The sequence below is a fragment of the Ostrea edulis genome, chromosome 3, assembly GCF_947568905.1.
Source record: "Ostrea edulis chromosome 3, xbOstEdul1.1, whole genome shotgun sequence".
NCBI lineage: Eukaryota > Metazoa > Mollusca > Bivalvia > Ostreida > Ostreidae > Ostrea > Ostrea edulis.
The window spans coordinates 83,291,557-83,317,108 of NC_079166.1; the positions used below are offsets into that span (position 1 = coordinate 83,291,557).

At 34.4% G+C, this 25,552-nt stretch overlaps 2 protein-coding genes across 2 annotated transcripts in view; one reads left to right on the forward strand and one right to left on the reverse strand.

Annotated features, from left to right (window-relative positions):
* Window positions 1-471: 471 nt before the first annotated feature.
* On the reverse strand, window positions 472-6,328 carry LOC125673025 (uncharacterized). Its single transcript, XM_048909276.2, has 5 exons — window positions 6,169-6,328; window positions 4,680-4,807; window positions 1,936-2,027; window positions 728-934; window positions 472-629 (listed from the first exon to the last, which is right to left on the reverse strand). Exons 1-5 carry the CDS (start codon window positions 6,289-6,291, stop codon window positions 592-594), a joined length of 588 nt encoding a protein of 195 aa, XP_048765233.2. The 5' UTR covers window positions 6,292-6,328; the 3' UTR covers window positions 472-591.
* A 10,294-nt stretch (window positions 6,329-16,622) lies between these two features.
* The window catches only part of LOC125673009 (uncharacterized), a 234,695-nt gene continuing 225,765 nt past the window's right edge, over window positions 16,623-25,552 (forward strand). The window contains exon 1 of the mRNA XM_056159224.1: window positions 16,623-16,740. The gene's annotated coding sequence lies outside the window, so the exon portion shown is untranslated. The remainder of the gene's footprint in view (window positions 16,741-25,552) is intronic.

The window sequence follows — 25,552 nt, forward strand, 5'->3', positions numbered from 1 at the left end:
CTGTTTTATACGTATTGTTAGGCAGTGTTTTTAAAACTGATTCTGACTACGGATTGCTCAGATAACGTGACCAGGATATAAAGCTCACGGTGGGTGATTGGTCGACAGTGGATATTTACATTACTGTAAAAGTGCCTATTTCCGCGTGGGGGAATTTGTAGTAATTACGCGGTCATGGAGTAAGCGCGTAAATCCCCCCCCCCCACGTGTATAGTTATAAATATTTGATATGATATATATTATATTCCATTTCCGCGTATTTCTCCCACACGTGATAATGGATGTGGAAAAACGTGTATTTAACCCACTGCGCAAATAACCACTTTTGCAGTAATCAGCAATATTTATAGAAAACAAACTATTTTGTAAGATTTCAAGGTTCAAGGTTTTTAAATATTTTTTATCAATTAAGACAAAAATCCACCTACAGTTGATTTATAATGATGAAAAACAGAATCATCGTAATCATTTTTCAATATTTTCACAAATGTTGGATACATTGATTGGAAACAAGATCTTCTACATGTACACAATGTCATGATGTAAATAAAAATAAAACGTTAGCGTTTCAAGCTAAGTTTATTTTGTTATTTATATCTTGATTCCTTTCTCTTCTTTTCGTTCGCAACCTAAAAAAGGAACGAATTGGTTTCATTTTTTAACGATTTAATGCTTAAATATGATGGTAATACATGCATGTTCAGTAATTAAAAGAATATGATATTACCGAAGTCCTTTGATTTGACATAAAAGTCCCGAATATTCATTTGAAGAGCCGATAGAACCTGCTCAATAACATCGTCTAGGTCACTGGGGTCTCTCTGGCGAGTCATGATATGGTAGCCATCACCAAGCTGTGTATGATGATATACCAGGACAAATCCCATTGTCGGATGAGGATCATAGTATCGTGTTTTGAACTTCCCTTGGGTCTCTTGAAAAGTCACCAATTATAATACAAGCGTAGTTTCAAAAAGAGTGTCTTATATCATATGTCGATTTGATATATCCCTGTGAGCTCGAAATAAAGGACACCACAGAGTCGTCCACTTCTGCTTCATACTTAAATATTTTATTGAAAGTAGACATTAACGGCAAACTAACAACTCAACTGTATGACAAACGGGATGATTTCAGCTTCTCCATCGTCAACTTCCCACATTTATGTAGCAATATTCCATTATCACCTGCATATGGTGTTTATATATCTCAACTGATTCGATATGCAAGAGCTTGTTCTGGGTATAGTCAGTTTTTAAATCGAGGTAAGCTACTGACAAACAAGTTGATGGTACAGGGATTTCAACAGTCTCGATTGAAGTCAGCATTTCGCAAATTCTATGGTCGTTATAACGATCTAGTTCGTCAATACAACCTCGCATTGGGTCAAATGCTGTCTGACGTGTTTCATACCGATTGTTAAGCCGTTCTTGGCACACTGATTTTGACTGTGGATAACTCCGTTTACCTGGTCAGGATATGGGGCTCACGGCGGGTGTGACCGGTCAACAGGGGATTCTTACTCCTCCTAGGCACCTGATCCCGCCTCTGGTGTGTCCAGGGGTCCGTGTTTGCCCAACTATCTATTTTGTATTGCTTGTAGGAGTTATGAGATTGATCACTGTTCGTTATCTTCACATTGCATCATACTAGGTCATGTAGATTGTGCATTTATTAAGTTTCTCCGAAATCAGTTGCCCAGGAATTTATTGAGAGCACAACAATATTACAATGTATTATCAACGTTTTTACAGAAACAATCGTATATGTTTATTTGAATGGAGTGTGAATAGGTTATCCCTTAATTTCTGTGGGGACACAAGCTAAACGTACGGTATACTAGTGTAATGTCTTATAGAAGCTTTTACAAACATAACCATATATGCATATGCTATGTTAAGAGATACAAGATACCTCAATATTTTAAATACAAACCATTCGTGGATATCCGGATTACTGTTCCTTCAGGGGAGTCTGCGCTATCCGGGTGAATCCTGATTGCTGCGCTTCGACACTCCTCTAGAGCCCTGTATATATGTAAATGGATAATAACAAAAAGACTCCGAAGTAAGCTAATTTAAAACCGCATACTCCCAGATTGATATTATATGCCCAATTCTATATTTTGTATTCCTTATAGGAGTTATGGATTTGATCACTATTCGTTTTCTTTACCATTCTGTGTATGTTGTCGTTGGAGCTCAGGTTCTGTTTTTGATAGACTGTTTGAAATATCATATGTGCTCTTCTATTACATGTCATGTCTGTTCATTCTTTTAGGGCAGAAATAACTTAACAATGTTTACTTAAAACGAGGAAGAGTCTCGTTGTGGTCTTCAATTTGACATTTAGTTACACCACCATTTTTTTTATTAAGAATGTTCACCTCTCATTTAAACTTTGAGTCCAAACATCACATGAAACTTGAAATTAAAGACACTACGAATTCTGCCATAGCTGCTTCAAATTTAAATTAGGATGTTTTACTCAGCATAAATGCTCATGAAAACTTCGTGTATCGACTCAACTTTATGACAAAGTGGATGACTCTGGCGTCTCCATTGTCAAAGCCCTGTGCTTATCTTGTAATATTCCATTATCACATACATTTGATGTTCATGCCTCCCGACTGATTTAATTCGCAATATCATGTTCTGCATATGATCATTAAACTTCAAGACGATTGAGTCTCCTGTCAAATGAGCTGATGGTTTCAAGAGTTTCAACATTCTTGATTAAGTTAAGCATTTTGAAAATGTTGTGGTTGTTACAATGAACCTATTTGAAAATACTACCTGCTATTTGATCAAATGCTCTCTGAAGTGTCAATCCAACTGGTAGGCTAAATTTTATTAACCACAGATTTATTCGTTTACCTGATCAAGATTTCGTTTGGTAGATGTGTCAATATAACAGGGAATACTTCTTTTCAGTCCCCTCATACTCCAGTATGTCCTGACGCACTTTTCTGCCCCGTTTTTGATTTTGTTTCTTGATGAAATTATTTTATAGAAAGAGAGTGTTGCAACGAAGCGGGAATTTTCCTTAATCGGAGTTCCGTGGCAACACTCGTGACGTAGAACTGTCCTTCATTCATATTTATATTAATTTTGTATTGTTTATAAGAGTTATGAGATTGATCACTGTTCGTTATCTTCACCTTGCATTGCGTATTTGCCATTTAAATACCAGAATGAGTCCCCAGTACTAGGGACTAGCCGTATGTGTCAATACATTATACTCGTAGTATAAAGATAATGTTTGAAAGCCTGAAAATTAAATTGTCTTTTTTTTCTGAATATCAGATACAATGTATATGGTTACATGTTACGGTTGTATCAAATATTTAATATTATATACTACTACAGTCGAAAAACTATACTCGTATGTATTATTTTATACAATCAACAACTGGCAACTGTACATGACTCTGGTCGCAAAACCAAATATGGGAATTTTAATACGGATTAATAAAGTTCAACATTATTGGAAGTACATACACCTGTAAAAATTGATTCAACAAAGCAATTTGCTCCTGGAATACATATACACTCAAACTGTTTAACGGTTATTTACCTTGTTTGGCCTTAAAGTTTTTCTTCCAAAGCTTTGCAAAGTTCACAACGGTTATCTGCAAAAGGCACTATGCCTTTGTCAACAACTTTCATTCAGAAAAACATAGATGTTCTAGTTAACAGCCTTGATTATTAAAACAAAACAGGTGCATGTATCTATGTATTGCATGCTGTATTCGGCGTGTTTGTTGAGAGCCCGATTCACAAACTAAACAGTGTCTAGGCTGAAAGTTTATTTCAAACTCGGCACATGGCAATAAACAGAAATTTGAAAACATTTATAAAAAACTGAAAGCATGTTTCAATTAAGAAAAAAAAAATCTAGACGGAAAACGTAATATGAACAAAAACGATGTGTTCGCGAGGGAGTCGAACCCGATCGTTTTAAAAATTAAAACGTCTTTACATATAAGAGCCGACGACCTTATCTACTGAACCACGCAGTAGACCATATATTTCTAAGGAAAATTAAAGTACAGGTGACGTTGAAAATAATACCAGTGAAGTCGTTCGATTTTTTTAAATTTACAAAAAATGCCCTCGTGAAACAAAATTTCAAAGCGACAGTTTTTTTTAGAGGAAAGCTGGAAGAACATGTTCATGCTAAATTTATTTTGTTTCACGGAGGTAATTTTTCTGACATTTGGGGATACTCCTCCATTTTAACGCTAAAAATTCATATAAATCGCTGATTGCTTAATTAAACTCGAAATATTTTGGCTAATTGTTTCAATTCAAGTCTTTTAAACTTATTTTCAAAAGTTATTGTTTCAACACATACGTTCACATTGGTTTTATCATATATTTGAATAACTTATTTTTTTTAATCTTTCATGCAACACCTTTAGGGAAATTAACATGCAACGTGCAACACCTTTAGGGAAATTAACATGAAAAATGCAACACTTTGTTTTTATATTCAAATTCGTCATGAAGACAGTTCAGAAAACCCGTCTTTAAATCCTTAAAAGGTGTTCATTCGACACATGGAAAATGAATCATTGAGACCAACACTCACTGATTAAGGACCATATTTGTAGATTTCTAAATTCTAAGGATGTGTATGTCAATATCTTATTGTTTTACATTGATAAAAGATCTTACGGAATCCAACGACTGGCGACATACACTAGACTGATTGTTTCGTCACATAAAACCATCACGTCTGCATAAGTATTGTCTCGGCTGGTGTTATTCAACGTGTCCAAGTGTTCATACCACCGTCCCGATAGCTGCAATGTACACGTTTGCATAACTTATTAAGTTATAAGCAGTATTACTAATTGATATCGGCGATAATATGTACCTTTTGTGATGTTTCTCCCTCGAGAAAAAAGTGAAAATGAATTTACATATAATAATATAATTGATTGGAAAACTACTGTGGTATAATAAAATTGAAAGATACTTTGCATCTACTATAAAAACAAATTGAGATAAAATGTTGCTCGAAATTTTATTTTGCGTACTGGTTTTGATTTGCTATGCAGCAGAGGTAGATATTTGTATGATAATTCGTATGAACGAATCATTCATACTTCGTTGAACAGTCGCGAAATGATTGCAAAGATAGCATGTGACCGAAAATGGAATTCTACACGGATATAGGTAAATGGTTACAGAAATATATCTGGATGGTCATATATATATATATATAAAAAGGGGGAGCTGCATAATAAAATAAACCACATATCACTGAAACACAACTGAACAATTAGTGAAAGAGACAAGAATGGACTCATGAAATATCCACACATGTGTCACTAAATTGAAATGAATTGTTAATGAAAGTAAATCCTAACAGCTCATTGCACTTTTACTGAATAGTGACCGAAGCTTCACTGAATGGTGATTGAAATGTAAATGAATAATGACTGAACCTTGACTGAATTGTCAGTGAAACGTGGCTAAATGGTCAGTGAAACTTGACTGAATGCTCACTGAAGCATGATTGAATGGTCAATGAAATGTCCCTGTCATTCATTTAACTGAATGATAATGGAATGGTAACTGAAAGGTCACTGAATAGTACTTTATCAGTGACGATTGCATTATCATTCAGTTACATTGAAAGGCAAGATTTCATCCTGCGGCTCCCAGGAATAGTTTTCATGATTGTGTACATTTGTATAATTGGGATTGTTTACTTCTTTCATCGTCCGAACTGCCACGAATTTCAAACTATAAATGCTACATATCAACATTTTAAAAGAGCATTACATCACAGATGTGTTTACCATAACTACTAGTAATCCTTCGTCTTAACTTGATACTAATTATTCTTTCACTCAAACATTAGTAAAATGCTTTAGTTATTTAAGACATCAATCTAACATTATTTAGAGGCTTGCGATGTACAATAGGTGATAACCAGATACATTTAAGACATCAATCTAACATTATTTAGAGGCTTGCGATGTACAATGGGTTATTACCAGATATATTTAAGACATCAATCTAACATTATTTAGAGGCTTGTGATGTACGATAGGTTATTACCAGATATATTTAAGACATAAATCTAACATTATTTAGAGGCTTGCGATGTACGATAGGGAATTGCTGATATATTTAAAACAAGAGTTTTACATACCGTCTTGTGATCCAGACTCTTATGATCCATATATTCTTCATTGAAGATCACAGCGTTTAAAGATGATGAAGATTCGGAACATCGAATAAGAAATACGAGTAGGAATGCAGTAAAAGTATACATCTCCGGGACTATTTTTAAAATGATGTTGAAAGTATAACCCTCCTTCAGATAATGGATCAGCTGGTTTGATCTACCTCTTATATATTACCGATCTTACATTACAGATCGATCCGCAGATGAGATCATTCCGTTAAGAAATATAGGTATAGCGCACATCGGTATTGTAGAAAATAAAGGGATGGGGATTATATATTTGTGTGTACATGTCTAGAAATTATTTCCTGATGATGGTTATTTCAAGTTTTCAAAACAATGATCAAAGGAATATTGTACATACATAACATAGATGAAAAAGTGAAGATACCGAACGGTGAGCAGTCTCAAAACTCCAATAAGGGATGTAAAATAGAACGTTAGGTAAACGCGGGCCCCTGGAAATAATTTTATATTGTATGTGTTCAAAGATGCAAGGATCGATGATTAGTTCCTTTATCTTACATATATAAAAATAACAAAAGAAATGCTAACACAACTAAATATGTATTAAAGACAGTATTCATTGATTGTTCATGAAAAGTGCCGTTTGAAATATGCGGTAAATATTGGGATGTTTCTACAAGAAATAGCATGATTGCAACAGAAGGGCAAGGTATAGCGACGTATGTACATAAAAAGTACCGTTCAGAATCGGAATATTGTCTACGAGAAGCTGTTTGATTGTAGCAGGATTGTGACGGAATGCCTTATGCCTGTATTGGAAGATAGATATAACTAAATCCGGACTCGTCGCAGTAGCTCAGTATTAGAGCGTTCGCTTCGTAACTGGGAGGTCGTGAGATCGATCTCCACTCGTGTCATGATCAAGTCAAACCTAAGACATTGAAATAGGTAGTGATTGCTCTTTCGCCAAAGGCTCGACATTTTGAAGTGAGATTCACGGGTCTTTCGAAAATGAACTTAAAACGGAGGTCCTGTGTCGCAACAGACGTCGATACGTTATAGAAACCCCACTGTTATGACACTGAGCACTAAGTATAAGTCTAGATTATACTTGACCTACAGCTGGTGTCTTCTCAATATCAGTGAAATATTCTTTACGGGTCGTAGAACAAACAAACAATCTAAAACTTGATAGATTTAACGTTGAAGAAAAAGATGAAGATAACAAACAGTGATCCATTTCATGACAAACTGACAACTCAACTGTATGACTAACGGGATTATTTCAACTTCTCCATTATTAACTTCCCATATTTATGTAGCATTATTCCATTATCACCTGCACATGGTGTTTATATCTCTCAACTGATTCGATACGCAAGAGCTTGCTCTGCGTATAGTCAGTTTTTTTTTAAATCGAGGCAAGCTACTGACAAACAAGTTGATGGTACAGGGGTTTCAACAGTCTCGATTGAAGTCAGCAGTTTGCAAAATCTATGGTCGTTATAACGATCTAGTTCGTCAATACAACCTATCATTGGGTCAAATGCTGTCTGACATGTTTCATACCGATAGTTAGACCGTTCTTGGCACACTGATTTTGACTATGGATGACTCTGTTTACCTGATTAGGATATAGGACTCACGGCGGGTGTGACCGGTCGACAGGGGATGCTTACACCTGATCCCACCTCTGGTATCTATTTTGTGTTGCTTATGGGAGTTATGAGATCGACAATTGTTCTTTATCTTAACTTTTCATAACACTTATAAGGAAGGCAAAATAGAGAGTTCTATGCACCTGTGGCCACGTATCTTTGAAAATTCGTTAAAACTCAGTATATAAAATATTTTTATACGAGTATGTATAATACAAAAAGGCCATGCACAGATTTGACTTATAGCATCAATTGCCATGGAAACATATCTTTTAACAGCATATGTGTTATAATTCATTTAATTCGAAAATTGCTATTGTTGATTAAAAGGTGGGGAAAATATTGCTGAACTAATTTAGCGTTTTGAAATTCGTGTACGTGAAAGGCAACGATAACAAACAATGACCAATCTTATAACAACTATTAAACCCTTGAAGACCATGCAACTGAATATTTTTATGATGTACAAAGGTTTGATGTATTTTTTTTTTTTTTTTTTTTTTTTTTTTTTTTTTTAGAGAGAAATGAAATATATTTGCCGAATCATCTGGTGTAAACTTATATGCTTTTCAAACCTATTCAATCTGACTTTGGACATAAACACATTGTGGAGAACTCAACTCTGGTGCAAACCAAAATACACTATGCAGAGTTATTGCTTTCTGCGGCATCCTCTTGCATTAGAGATAAGAATATCCCCCATATGTTCACAGTATGGTTGGAGATGGAAATTGCAGTTTTCATTCGATCATTTGTTGTTCGGAAGTTTGTTAAAATTCGATACTTTTTGTCCACGTAATTCACTGTCCTCATCTTTGTCCTGTACACTTTTACAAAGTCATGATCTGTTATTACATTACGATAGTTATGCTGGAAAAGACGTTCAATCTGCCCTGCAATAGAATTACTGTTTAAAATCCCAGTGCATCTTTGAAAAAAAAAACAACACCCGCAGTTGTTACGAGATCGTAAACAACACCAACATTATCACGTTTTTGACATCGCAAACAGCGGATGTAAAGTACGTTAGGTTAACAGATTGGTATCTTTTAACGTATCTCAACTTTAATGTATTTTGTGCAGATTAATACTCTAAAGATGGAGCAACAATTTCGTCTCCTGTAAAAAAAAAAATCATTTTGTAAGGATCCTTTGATAGCTGAGCATAATAAGCTGTGCATGTGATTTATATTTATCGAGGTCATAAATCTGTGTAAATACATTGTGGATTGTTTTAATATCTTCTTGAAATTAGTGGAATCCTAATGAAACACAAAATATGTCCCTTAATAATGCATGTGTGACTTAATTAACCGGGTATTATTAATCAGATGAAAAAGTGGAACAAGTGTGGTCTCCTTGTTGGAAAACTATAAATGAGAGGCGAAGATAACGAACAGTGATCGATCTCATAACTCCCTTAAGGAATGCAAAATAAAACGTTGGCCAAACACGGACCCCTGGCTATACCAGAGGTGGAATCAGGTGCCTATAAGGAGTAAGCATCCCTTGTCAATCAGTCACTCCCGCCTTGAGCCCTACATCTTGATCAGGAAAACGTAGTAAACCGTAGTCAAAAGCAGCGTGCCAAGAACAGCCTAACAATCCCATAACTCCTATAAAGAATACAGAATTAAGAGTAGGGTAAACATGGACCCTTGGATATACCCCTATTGGAATCGGATCGTGTCTAAATGGTCGTTGATTCAAGTACAAAACATACTATTTTAAATGGGATATGCTTTAAGGCGAAAGGTTTTCAGAAAATGAATACACTGGAAATTGGTGGAATTTCTTTATCGTTCATAGTGCTGTCCATTTAAGATAAGTCTTACTTATTAGATAAAATATACATCTATCGTTTGGATAGGGAAGCACAGATTATGAATTCCGTGATCGTTTGTGGTTCTAACATACATGTCTAATACACCGTAAGCTACGTTGCTTATGCATGTAACTATTGGCATTTTGTGATAAGAATTTGAATTTAAATCACAGCTAGATTAAAGCCTTCCATAGTAAAATGCACAATAATTATGGGGGAAATTGCACCTCAAATTCACAAGTATCATTACACGTGTTACGGTTAAACACCGAAACAATTCTATTCATATGTTGACTATGACTGAGGTACCGTAAATGTCCCTCATGGTAATTTCCCGTGACGTCAGTTGAATATCTCGTAAGACTTTATTTTTGGAAAACAGCAAGAGGCCCTACTTGCGAACAAAAGTTCAGGTTCATGCGGGTAACCAGCTGAATTTTTATTGATATACTCAGAAAAAAAAATCCTCAACCTGAAAAGTTTTCGGAGCAAATGCATACTCAAACTAAACATGCTATAATTTAACAACATATCAACAGTCATCAGCGAATTACTGGGCTTGTCCACATCTTTGTACATATCATACTGTTAATATACAAGACAGAAATTGCTCCCCTCACTTTTCAAACGCATAAATATATGTAGATTATATATCAGGAAAAAAAAAACATTTTTTTTTTATAGCAGATGAACCTGAACTTTGCCACTGTTTCTGTAGTATGAAATTATTTATGTACATGAGGGAATTTTTAAACGCATCAGTCATTCAGATCAGGGGTGATTTCAAGGTCACAATATAATATTAATATCACCTTCGTGCATATTATATATTAAAAACGGAGAATGATTTGATATCATAAAGGAATAATACAAATAATCATTTGACAAGTTACGTTTTCACGTATACAGCTGATCACTTGATAACAATAGTAAGTAACGACAAAATATGACACTTTCCTCGCGATACAAGTGTCATTTATCGCTGTGATGTACTTTTTCATTGTGACGTCATATAGTGCGAAGTGCACACAGGTACATTTATAAAAGCACTGCGATTTTTCTCGGATAACCTTAACTGAGTTGCGATGTAATTGCTTGTTAAATAATCATTCATTATTTTCTTTGATTTTATATAATTTTCTAATTCTTGAGTTATAATGAGAGGTGGGACCAGGTGCCTAGGAGGAGTAAACATCGCCTGTCGACCGGTCACACCCGTCGTAGCCCTATATCCTAAGTAAGTAAGTAAGTAATTTTTATTTAAAGTCGGAAACTATATACAGGTAAACAATAAACATGAGCTAAGAGCTCTTTAACCGACTATATAGCATTAAAAAACCCACACAGCACTAATGATATATAATTGCATGCATAGACATAAAAACAGAAATTTGAAATAAAACAGGACGCATACATGTATACAGACATCACAAGTCATGCATATATATACACAGGGACTAGCTATATTAAGATAAGCATGCAGCACTGAAAACAGTTTGCAACACAAACATAAAAATATGGATATATACATAGAATAAATAAATATGCATACCTAAGAGACAGAGCGGAGTAAAAATAAAACAGTTAAATTTATACATGTAAGCTTAGAAGCATAGTTAGAAGTTAGATCAAAACTTTAAGATTTAGGCAGGAGAGGCTGGAATTTGCATGAGCTGCATTTACAATTTAATTCCCCACACCAATTTTGAATATAATTTGAGAATAGATTATATGATGTAATATTTCTTGCTTCGTTTGGCAAAGAGTCCCAGAGCTTTGCTGCCTCATATCTGAAAGATTTAATCCCGTACCTGGTTGTTCTAGGTCTTGGTACTTCCGCTGTATTTGTATATCTAAAATGGTATGAATGTTTTTTTTATAACAACTAGATCTTGTAAAAAAAGTGGGGACAGTTTGTTGATAATTTTAAAAGTTTCTAAAGCTATTGTTCGCATTCTTCTGGTTTTTAGTGAAGGCAATTTAGATTGTTTTAATAGGTTTTCGTAAGTACTTTTATAGTCACCATAGATAAACCTCAGAGCTCTTTCCTGAATCTTTTCAATTTTGCGGGTGTTTTGTTCAGTGCAGAAGTGCCATATCAACGGGCAATAACTAAAATTTGACATAATAAATGAATGATATATGGTTAATTTACCTAATTTGCTAAGATGTTTGCCTATTCGTTTAAGAACATTTAATTGCCTTGCTGCCTTTTTACAAATATTGGTAATATGTGTGTTGAAAGAAAGTTTAAAATCAATTGTAATACCCAACAATTTTATTTCTTCATCACATGAAATTTTTATCCCATCTAGATCAAAAACTATGTTTTCATTGTGTGTTTTGTTTCCAACAGAGATAGCTTGAAATTTTTCTGGATTTGCCTGCATTTTGTTTGATTTAAACCATTTAATCAGAGATCTACTGTCATCTTGAAGTGCTGCTATTACATGATTTAAAGATTTATATGATTTTGATAAAGTATTGTCATCTGCATAGTTGTAGAGATTACATTTATTTACAAAGTGAAAGAGGTCATTGATAAAGATGTTAAAGAGTAAGGGGCCGAGGATAGACCCTTATGGCACACCTTTGATTATATTTGACATGATGCTGGTGTGCTCCCCTACTTTAACACACTGTTTTCTACATGAGAGATAGCTACTTAACATCTCTCGTGCTGCTTTTGAGAGACCATATGCTTTCAGTTTAAGAAGAAGTAGTTCATGAAGAAGGCAGTCAAAGGCTTTAGAAAGGTCCATTAAAATTACTGCTGTGTACTTGTTTTTATCCAATGCTTGTTTCCAATCTTTAATCACTCTTAATAAAGTTGACTGACATCCAAAACCTGACCGAAAAGCTGCCAAAAAAGGATTGAAAACATTTTTTAAAAAAAAATGTTAACTGATTTTCAATTGCTCTTTCAAAAACCTTTGATATTGCAGGAAGAACACTAACAGGTCTATAGTTGTCCTTCTCTAATGAACTATTCTTCTTGTGTAATGGTGTCACTTGTGCTATCTTAAGCTGGTTAGGGAAAGTTGATGTTGATAGGGACATGTTAATTAGTTGACTTAGAGGTTTGCTGATAACTGGTAAAGCGATGTGCAAGAGTTTTGAAGAAATTCCATCAATACCAGTGGCTTTTTTAATATTTATTTTCTTTATACTTTTTGCTACAAAGTCTTCAGCGACAGCTTTAAAGGGAAATGAATGTTGTTGTGGTAATTCTGTTTTATTTGCTTTTATTGCCTGTATACTTGGGTGATTTTCATCTACTTGTTCTGCATACCCAATATTTTTAGCAACATTTATGAAAAAGTCATTAAAAATTTCACATACTTCTTTCTGGCTGTTTACAAGCGTGTTATTTTCCGAGAGAATTAAGTCTTTCTGTGTGGTGCATCCTTTGTTTGTTAAAAATTGTTTTACAGTTGGCCAAAAGTCTTTTGATTCTGGGCCTCCAGCACATCTTTCAATGAAGTATTGATTTATAGACTTGTTTTTTTTAGGGTGGTTACATAGTTTCTTTGTTTTCTGTACTTTTCCCAATTTTCAGAGGAGTTTATGGATTGGTACTTGTTAAACAATATTTTTTTCCTTGTATATTGCCTTCCTAAGTTCTTTATTCATATATGGGACTTGTTTTGTTTGGATTTTTCTTGATTTCAGTGGGGCATGTTTGTTAGCTACATCTAGAAAGCAGTTGCTAAAATCATTGTAACACTTGTTTACATCTTTGCCATCACACAATAAGCATAATTTGGTTTCTAATTCCTCTGCAAATTTTTCAGCATCAAAATGTTAAAAACTTCTACATAATCTGCGTTTTACTTGTCTCTCTAATATGGTTATGTCAACCTGAACATATATAAAATTGTGGCAGTCACTAATTCCTGAACCAAAATTACATAATTTGCCTGTGTTTGAATTTTCGTTGGTGATAATGACATCTAGTAGGGATGGTTTACCAATTTTGGTAAAGCATGTTGCTTTTTTCACCAAGTTCTTAGCACCATGAGTATCACATATATCAGACAATATTAAGCTTTTTTGTTTGTCAAGCATGTTGATATTTAAATCGCCAATAACGATGTAGTTGTCATATCTACTTATAATTCTATCTAGAGTCTTGCTAAAATCGTCACTAAAAACATTTTCATTCATATTCGGTGGTTTATATGCTCCAACAAATAACCAGGTAAACGGAGTTTTGGGCACGGATAAAACCGCAAAAACCGAGGCCCCGTGTCACAGCAAGTGTGGCACGATAAAGATCCCTCCTTGATCAAAGGCCATAAGCACCGAGCATAGATCTAAATTTTCCAGCTCTTCACCGGCAGTGGTGACGTCTCCATATGAGTGAAATATTCTCGAGATGGACGTTAAACAATATTCACTCAACCAATGCTATGTATGACCAGTTTTATGAAAGCATTGTCTAATGCATTTGATGTCTACCAACATGACGAGTTGCCGACAAAATGCTCTTTGTGTAAATACTGCACACTATGAGGTTCTATATAGGAACATACCAGCTTGAATATGCGGATGTGTATTTAATTGCTGTGATAAAATTTAGAAATTCATTTCAAAATTAAGGATTATCTCCCTCACGCATAGTTCTTATCCTTAGACAAATTTGACTCCACTTTTTTGGCACTCTGTTTTTCCCTAAAATAGCCCTTACAAGTTTATAATTGTTATTTCAGATTTCAGAAATTTCGGTTGAGCATCACTGAAGAGACATTTGTCGAAATGCGCATCTGGTGCATCAAAATTGGTACCGTATAAGTTTTACATTATTACCTCTGGGTCGAGGCCTCTGCTGGTGGACTGTTAGTCCCCGAGGGTCTCTACAGCCCAGTAGCTAAATGCATCGTTACTAGCTTGAACATACGGTTGTATATTTAATTGCTGTGATAAAATTTAGAAATTCACTTCAAAATTAAGGATTATCTCCCTCATGGATAGCTATTATCCTTACACGAATTTAACTCCACTTTTTGGCACTCTGTTTCCCCTACAATAGCTCTTACAAGTCTATAATTGTTTTTAAGGATTTCAAAAATTTCGACTGAGCATCACTGAAGAGACATTATTTGTCGAAATGTGCATCTGGTGCATCAAAATTGGTACCGTATAAGTTTTACATGTCAAGGGTCATACATGTATGACGCCATTTGACCAGCTTATAAAAGACGAAAATAGATGGCCATAAATCGACACGGTGCACAAACCAGTAAGATAAGTCATGATAGAGATGTATATGTTTCACGGAATCGAGATTTCAATGTGCAAATTGCATCTTCCGCTTGCAAATAAGTCCAAAATAACCTGCAAGATGAAGACCTACCCCTGCAGTCTCTTTTTATGTGTTTTTCTCTCGAGTTTAGTGTATTTTTCAAGAATATTTCAAGATTTGAACAGTGATTTCTAGATAAAGCTTTGATCAAAGCTTTCAAATAATCCCATGGTATCACAATGCATTAATTTTCCTCTTACCGCCGTCCAGTTTTATTTTCGATATGCATGTACACACGCTATCTAGTTAATATATTTATTTATTTATATTTTTCATGTGACAATAAGTTCCATATTTTGAATTTCTTGTCAATAAAGAATTTGCTAAAAACAACCCTCCGCACCCCATCCCACCTCTGTATATCAATGTTCCCTAATTCCCTACTCTTAATTCTTTATTTATAGGATTATGAGATTAAATGATCACTGTCAGTTAAACTATTGAAACGGAACGTAATATTTGACATCAGTATATATGTATATATATATGTACATGTACATCATATCTGAAAAAAAAATAGTTCAATGTGTAAACCGTGATTAGGACACGTGGCTGGAATTCCAACACATGGTATTTACTGGAATAACCTTCGTGAAAAAACCCCAACTGAGTTACCATGGGTTTTCGTTAACAAGTATACTAGAAAAGTCGGTATACTGTTACATCGTTTTATGGTTGGATTGGCGCAGTATAATAGGAGGAAATCTAGGTTAAGATTGTCAATGTGTATTGTGTGTTTCTTTACACTGAGTTACAACACCCAGTAGTGACATCCAGGGCAAAATACATTTGGTGCATTTTCCGAGGTAACTTTACAGAAACTGCGCAGGAACTGGGCATGGACTGTACATAATGCTTTCTTTGTGAATTAATCTACTCTTGCATTATCCAGAATTAACATCCGCCATAGAATAGTCCGTGTAATTTTCTGTATTAGTTAAATTTTGGCTATTTTGTTTCATATAACGCGTCCTTGTAGAAATAATTATAAATACATTGATCCTAAAACGACAACGCGTCGAAAATGAAAGGTATAATGTAGTCATCAAGCTTGGATTTGTCAAAATATATCAAACTTAAGTTTGGAGGTTTCTTTTCATTTAACAGTGAGAATCCTTGGGGGGGGGGGGGGGTGTTCTTCCGTTCGAGAAAACCAGGCTTCAGTCAGGGTAGTGACAGAAAATTTATCAGTATTCCGTGTACAAAATGGTCGCTTGATTTATAAGTAAACGCATTCCGCATTATGTTTGCTTACGTGTTTGTTTTCTTTTTTAATATTATAAAAACCCAATCCTACTGCTTAGGCTATTGTGAATAAAGACATAATGCAAGTAAATCTACATTATTAAGGGAATTTGCTTATTATGTTATTTTTTTTAACTGAAAAGTCATTTTGACAGAGTTAGATCGTCTTCAATGCAGAGATACGTTGACAGGGAAATTATCACTATTAATGTTTGCATAATCTGCATGGGGATCATGTGTAAATACATATATATTGAACTCTAAGTGCACTAAAGTGTCAAACTATTTGATCTGAATGCCGCTGCTTTAGGCGCCCCCTTACATAATGCTACAATAGGTGTATCATTTACAACTTTATAGAAAGAGATTCTATCTACTGTGTTCTGCTCCGAAAATTACGACATTTAGATACACGCCCTACTATGAACATTCACTGCGACAAACTGATGCGGAAGTTGATCAGACTGTCCGTGAAATAGTTCTAAAATGGACACCTCTGAAAGTGATGTACGCTGAGTGAGTTTTCAAGAAAACAGGTAAGTGATCGAAACTGGCATTTTACTGATGTGCGAAACTGTATTTTTATTAATATGATATAATTTTCAAATACAGCAAAATAGGTTTTTAAAAATGTATTCCCACGGCATACAAGTTTGTTATTTGTAGTTATGTCATCAATATTCTGATATTTATATCAGCTGTTTACAACGATGTAAAACGGAAAGCGGTATTGTATTTACCTATATAGATATGTTGCTGATGCAAAATTGAATACAGTGAAACTTCTCCAAACCGGCTCATAATGAAACCGGTTCTCCCTGAATATCGGTGGATTTATTTCCATACAAAGACATTCTTTTAAAAAAAGCCGGCCACTCGTGAAATCCAGACACCGGCCACGTTTTAAAGTACGTTTGTTAACAAACATGTATTATTTAGCCTTATAATACCGGCCCCTTTTTGAAGAGAAGGCAATTTTGTCCAGAGAGTCTTCTAAATCGTCCAGGTGTGCAAATTGACTGACCGACCAGCCAGGGGGAAAAGTATTGACCGGAGGTGTGAAAAACACGAGTGGCCTCTTTACCTACCTGTAGGCTGTCATGGGTGTTAAGTGACACTTGGCTACTCCAAACAACCCTTCCAAATTATGTATCAAATGTAAAAAAGAGTTAGGAACAATTTGAATGAATACAGTATCAAACCTTATATTGTTGCACCATACTATCGGGTGGATATAAACAGTAGTTCATAAAGAACAAAACCATGACTGTTAATGATAATTAATAAAAGATGAATTAATTTTCTTCGTTTGCATTAACTTAAGATTCCTAAGAAATATTCAAATTACAAATCCATGTTTCAAAAACTTCAAAACAAATTGGTAAATGATATAAGCGATGACTGTAAATATAGTTTTTTTTATATAAGAGGACTTCCAATAATAGGCCTTTGTGTTTTCTTTATGTATCTTGTTATAGATTTTCAGTTTAAAATGATATGATTCAGCGATAATTTATAATTACCTGTAGGTAAAACAGACTAATTTGATCTCCATCTCAATAACTGGTCATACATGTACATCACCAGAACAAAGTGAAGAGTACCTGCTTTGTGAATATTGAGATCAAATGTCTCTAAATTCTAAATTATTGGTAAACAGGTCCCCTCAAAACCGGCCGTTATTTCGGTCCGAGAACCGGCCGGTGTAGGAAAGTTTCACTGTATAAGAAACATTGATTAACCTAATAAGTATATTGAAGTAGAAGAACTTAAGAATACATGTAGGTCAAACACAGAGCACTGCAAACACCTGTGCACACCAGCAGTTGACTGTTTACACCCATCGTATGACCTATACATTGATCAGATAAATCGAGTAATCTGTAGTCAAAATCAGTCAGTAAAACAACTTAACAATTGATATAAAGCACGACGGACGGTAATCGACCTCAAAACACGTTGTATTTGCAAACGAAATCATCATAACGGCCATGTATTTTGAGAAATGATGATTTTAAACAAATATTTTTAACCTTGTGTAACATCAACTTACTGTTTAGGATTCTGCCTCAATTTGTGAATTAATCAAACACAGCACATGCGCTTGTGTATCAAATTAGTTAGGAGATATAAAGATGATACGCAGGTGGTAATCGAAAATTACTGCATAGATATGGGAAGTTGAGATTGACGAAGCCAAATGCCTCTCATTTGTTATAAAGTTTGCCTTTAACGACTATGTTCAATGGTTATACAAATATTAAACATATATGGAACATGCTGTGATATATTTTACATGGATTGGAAATTTCTGGGATATGAAAAGTGAAAATAACGAGCATTGATCAATCTCATAACTCCTACAAAGAATACAAAATCAATATCAAATAGAAATGATTATGACTGAAATAATCTTGTTAACAAACAAGACGGTGTACCTAATATTCGAGTGAATGGTCAGAAGAAGATTTCTTGAATAACTTATGCCTCACATGAATACAAAAGTAGATCAACCAATAGAGGAGCAATTAGTGCCCAAGGAGAATCCATTAAACTATGAAAGTTTTTAATTTTATGATTTTCTGATAAGGAAAATAAATATCTTTCATTGAACATTTTTGGTTTCAGTACAGGAAATGGTATTTTCATTTACAGCACCAAAATAGCAATATGGAAAAACAATAATGTAGAAAGAGGTTAAATGTGCAATGCATCTGAATTAACTCTGTATTTCCTCCTATTGTTTTGTTCCATTCTCTACTAAATATGAGAGAGAGAGAGAGAGAGAGAGAGAGAGAGAGAGAGAGAGAGAGAGAGAGAGAGAGAGAGAGATTCACATATTAACTAAACACGTTCACTTCAAAATGCCTTTTCTATGGAATATGAAATTATTACAGGGTAATTAGGCACATGGACAAACTCACCCATGGCAAAACATTAAAATACTTCTATGAAATCCAATCCATCAAGTAATTGCAATGTATTGTCACTCAGACAACGTTGGATTAGAATATGTTGATTCTTTGTGTAGAAGAATTATATTTGTGAAATGTTTGCTAATGGCAAAGGAAAGGATCTGAGATCTGTAAAATCCCTGTATTTATTCAATTTTCATGAATTTTCAATTGTAAAAAGGGAAACAAAGCAAAACGCAATTTTCATGCATTAAAGTTCACTTATCATTTTCTACATAATATACTTTGAAATACGTCTGTATATGTGAAATCATCTTCCCGTTTCCGTTACTGCTATTTCATCGTAAAATTAATTTAATTTTCATACTTGCAAGGGAAAAAAATTCCCAAATTACATAACTGCATTTGGGCTATAAGTTCCGGTTAACGTTATTATTTTACCAAGGACGTTCAGGAAAAAAACCAAAACCAAAAACAATGATCCCAATTGTGGAGTACCGACATGTGTACCTTAAGAGTAAGATCTTCATAAGAATTTAAAGCATACGAGGATTGTTGGATCACCCGAACTCGATAAACTTGATTTAGTTTCAATTGTGAAATATATTCTCACTCTTCGTTGCTCTACCAATATAGCAAATGAGGAATAATAAAAAGAGGTTGTACACACAGAAATGTTTTTTAAAAAATTTGTTTAGGAATTTGATTATTTTTTCTGCGAGCATAAATTCATATTTTATTCTATCTTTGCAAGTAGTTTGGATATCTGCAATCCATCTTGTATCATAAATTTGTATAGATTAGGTTTACTGATTCTACATCTATATACTAACACATTCAATGAACATGGAGTTTTTCCCATTATATCATTATCTATAAGCATAACTTGTTTGATCTTACGAATGAGCAGGATCTGTGTTGTATGAATCAAAACCATATATCCTTATCCACACTCTCACTATCATAAAGTAGATATACAGATATATATTTCTTCTTTTCTCTTCCAAAGAATAATGGTGTAATTTCAAGGCAGAAACTGTTACCATTCTCTCCCGAAATTTTCATATTCGAGGTGGATAAGCATTGATATTTTCGTTTAAACATAGTATCATATACAAAGGCCCACTACGAGTTTCTTCCTGTGCTATTGTTGTAAAATGCGTAGTGAGTAGTATGTACATGATCGTTTTCAAAACTGTATAGTAATTTGTTTTACTATCTTGTCCAATTTTAAAATTATTCATTCTAGATAGAAACGTCATTATATGTATGCATGATACTCAAGGTCGCATCTGAAAGACCCTGAAATTCCACGTCTATTTCCGGGTGCTTGGTGAAAGGTCTATATTACTTGATAAACGTCTTCAGCTGGACGCAGATGTGTATCGGGCTCAGGATCTCACGGATGCGAAATGAGCATCCTGTTAATTAGGGGGTATTTTGAAATCGATTAAAACTATGTATGCAAATTTACAAAAACTTTAAATCTGCAGTCGTTCTGCTTCAAAGATGTATGAATCATTTTAGCCAGTAACATGTTTTATAAATAGCATAAACACCCAAACAGGCCTGCCGAGGATAGTTTGATAACTTTTAACAAAGAATAGATGCATCGGCAGTAGGACAAACAGAGGGTAATTTGATACATTTTAACAATAATAAATACTTTGGTATGTGTCACTGCTAGTGAGAACAGAAATTCTGACATCAAGGTGCATTGTAATGTAAAAAGAAAATATTCAGACCTGTTGGTTACCACGAATCATGTAACAATTCCGTGAAATCGGGTTAGAAATAGGGTTACTAGGACTAACTATTAAGTTTATGCCTTCGTTTAAGTAAACGTGAAAAGTATTTTGGGTGATTCGTATCAATGAACAATGACTTTCAACAGTTCTACTATTTATGACTAATGAGGCACATGAACCTCTTCAGGCTCTATCGAGACTGATCAAATGCGTATATGACCGTGTTGCGATCATTTATATCTCTGAGGAATAAGATCCCCTGTAACACTAGCCCTTTTTATGTCAGTGTTTTACAAACCATATCGCAGAGGTAAAAGTGTGACAGCAATATACCGATTATTCCTGTCGTAGTTTACATACACATAATTCATTGTTTTTATATAACAAATCAATTCATCGGAAGTTACCGAGTGCGTACATGCAAAGCCACTACGAGGAAATATTACGGCTCAACACGTTCTGCATTATTTTAAAACAATTTAAACAATAAAGTAAAAGAATACATGTATATAGTAATGCATGAAAAAATGAATATAAAGAACAGTAATCAATCTCATACATTCTATACAAAATACAAAATTAAGAGTAGAAGAAACATGGGTCCCTGATCACAAAAGATATGTTATGGTACAGTGTTGTATATGCAACTTATGTGTGAACAAATTATGTACCTATAAATGATTTCCTGATTTATAAATCTGCAATACTCTGACCAGTAAATCACACGGTATAAGGATTCATGCACAATACAGGGTAAATATTATACTCTGATACTTTCCCTGATTGAAGATAGCTGATCGGCACGGGCTAAGTGTGTCGCAGTCTGTACAATGGTATTTACTGTTGGAATACAAATGGTGCTTACCGTTTTGTTTCATGGATTATGCAAATAAAGGGAGTTTTACTACTACTTAGAGTATTTTCTTATATGTACATCTGCGATCCTTTACAGATATTACGAGTAGACCCAGGTAAATAGTCGTCCGCATTCGATGCGTTTTCATGGCGAGCACACATTTCATGTGCATAAGTACAGTATTATTTATATATTTGCATTTTGCATTTTGCTTGAAGTAAGTGTGAATGGTATATATTTTATACCCTTTGCTTATTCTATTTTATCAATAGGTAATAGATGAGATATTTCTCGGCAATTTTGTATAGTTTTGACAAATTTACTGCAAATGTACGTACATTCGAATTCACGTAAAGAAAAGGCATTCTATATTTATTTATTTATTTATTTAGCTTTTAAAATGATTTACTACTGTCCGGTATGTTTATTGTAATTTTGAACACTGCGTTGTGTTCCAAAACGTGATTTCATTTCTTGTTGCTGTCCTATAAATTAGTATCGGAGATGTACGTGTTACCTGTCGAAGCTACCCGCACAGGTAAATCGAAGAAGCGTAGCAAAACTCGTCCCCTTATATACCATGCGAACCCTGATACATATAACAATATAATATCCAACTAATATGGCGGATTAGCAAAGAAATATGGCGGACATATAGAATTATACTATATGTATTAATTCATGTCAGCTATAAGGACCAAATTTGTTGATTTCTAAATTGTAAGAATGTGTATGTCAATATCTTTATGTTTTACATTGATAAAATATCTTACGGAATCCAACGACTGGCGACATCCACTAGACTGATTGTTTCGTCACATAAAACCATCACGTCTACATAAGTATTGTCTTTGATGGTGTTATTCAATGTGTCCAAGTGTTCATACCACCGTCCCGATAGCTGCAATGTACACGTGTGTATAACTTATTAAGTTATAAGCAGTGTTACTAATTAATATATGCGATGATATGTACCCTTTTGTGATGTTTCTCCCTCGAGGAAAAAGTGAAAATGAATTTACATGTAATAATGTAATTGATTGGAAAACTACTGTGGCTACATATAATAAAATTGAAAAATACTTTGCATCTACTATAAACACAAATTGAGATAAACTGTTGCTTGAAATTTTATTTTGCGTATTGGTTTTGATTTGCTATGCAGCATAGGTAGATATCTGTATGATAATTGATATGAATGAATCATTCATACTTCGTTGAACAGTCGCGAAATGATTGCAAAGGTAGCATGTGACCGAAAATGGAAATTTACACGAATATAGGTAAATGGTTACAGAAATATATCTGGATGCCCATTTATATGTAACGAGAGGGAGCATACTGCATAATAAAATAAACCACATATCACTGAAACACAACTGAACAATTAGTGAAAGAAACAGGAATTGACTCTGAAATATCCACACATTTGTCACTAAATTCAAATGAATTGTTAAAGAAAGTAAATGCTATCAGCTCATTGCACCTTTACTGAATAGAGACCGAAGCTTGACTGGATGCTGAAGCTTGACTGAATGGTGATTGAAATGTAAATGAATAATGACTGAAGCTTGACTGAATTGTCAGTGAAACGTGGCTAGATGGTCAGTAAAACTTGACTGAATGCTCAATGAAGCGTGATTGAATGGTCAAGGAAATGTTCCTGCCATTCATTTAACTGAATGATAATGGAATGGTAACTGAAAGGTGACTGAATAGTACTTTATCAGTGACGATTGCATTATCATTCAGTTACATTGAAAGGCAAGATTTCATCCTGTGGCTCCCAGGAATAGTTTTTATGTTTGTGTACATTTGTATAATTGGGATTGTTTACTTCTTTCATCGTTCAAACTGTCACAAATTTCAAACTATAAATGCTACATATCAACATTTTAAAAGATCTCTACATCACAAATGTGTTTACCATAACTCCTAGTAGTCCTTCCTTGTGGTTGTTTTAACTTGATACTCATTATTTCACACTCAAACATTAGTAAGTGATCGAGACTGTTTTTTTTTACTGAAGTGCGAACCTGTTTTGTTTACTGATGTGGCAAACTGGCTTATTGCTAAGATGATATGATTTTTAAATACGGCAAAATAGTTTTTTTTTTTAAATTTATTCTCACGGCATACAAGTTTGTTATAAGTAGTTATGTCATCAATATTCTGATTTTTATATCAGCTGTTTACAGCGATGTAAAACGGAAAGCGATATTGTATTTGCTTATATATAGACATGTTGCTGATGCAAAAGTGAATACAGTGAACTTCTCCAAACCGGCTCATCAGAAAACCGGTTCTCCCTAAATATCGGTCGATTTTCAAAGTTCTGGCAGACATCTTTATATGTCCTTACAAAAAAGTTTTACAAAACCGGACACCCCTGAAAACTGGACACTGACCACTTTTTAAAGTACGTTTGTTAACAAACATGTGTAATTTACCCAGATAATACCGGCTACTTTTTCAAGACAAGAAACGTTTGGCCAGAGGGTCATCAAAATCGACCTGGGGCTATTTCACAAAGTTATCTTAACACTAAGATCTGCCTTAAGACCAAAATTTGTCATAAGATCCATCATAGCTGTTTCACAATACTGTCATATCTGAAGATAATCTTAAGATTGTTAGAAATCTTAAGACATCCAGATACTTGTCTCAAGTGTATACTGAACTATGCTTTGCTAAGAGATAGGTACAGACTGTGGACAAAAGTATTCGCACGATCGCGTCATTTTTCAAACGTGTTTATCGAGTATCGTACATTGCGGGTTATCTCTCTTTGCACAGACATGAGTTATCCTTTCACCGATGATGTATTTAAAAAGTTGAAGGTCAATTATGTGACGTAATGATGTTTGTGTTCGTCTGCAACTCTGTTTATACATGCAAGGGAGTGATTAGAAAACATGGGTTGTAAACATCGGAACTCGGTATAGGCTGCTAAGAAAACATCGTAGCATTAGTTCAGGGCTGTAAAAGTTCCGGGGAAGTTGGAAAATTATTAAGAATTCCTATATCAACTGTTTATAGTGCTTGGAATAAGTTTCGAGTGCTAGGTACCACAGAAAACTAAGAAAGAAGTGGACGAAAGAAATTAGTGAGTGCACGTGCACAACGGAGACGTGTTAGATAGACACAGTTGGACAGAAAAAGACCACTGTAGGACGTTACAAAGATGTAATGAAAATAACAATGCAAATATTTCAAAGAAAACTATTTGGCGATGTTTAAGACAGAAATGGATACTAAATATGTGTTTGTATCAAGAAAATACGGTCCGAGTTGTCAACCGTGTAAAAAGTGTGCAATGGTGTGCGGGTAAAATAAACTGGACCGTGGAAAATGAAAGGAAAATGGTAATTTCTTCTGACAAGTGCCAGCTTGTCTTTGGAAAATACTGCCGAGTATATATATGGAGAAGAAGTTATTTAAATCTTGACTGTCGGACTGTATTTTCCCCCGAAACTGGTAGAATATTTGGGGATGCATTACGTGTCATGGCGTTATTACTCTTTGCAGAGTCAATACATATAGCAACATGAATAACTCTGAAAAATATGTAGATAAATTGTGGCCTGTACAGCAAAACTCTTTCAAGATGACAATTATCTGTTTATGGATGACCATACACCTGTTCATTGATCTTGTCTTTCAACCAATTACAAAACGGACAAATTCCAGCACTGAAGTGGCCCACACAATCACCTGATTTATGCCCCGTAGAAAACATTTCGCTGGTAATTAAAATAAAACTTCATATCACATTTGTACATTAAATTCTGGTGATGAACTGTATCACAAAATTCTGGAAACCTGGACT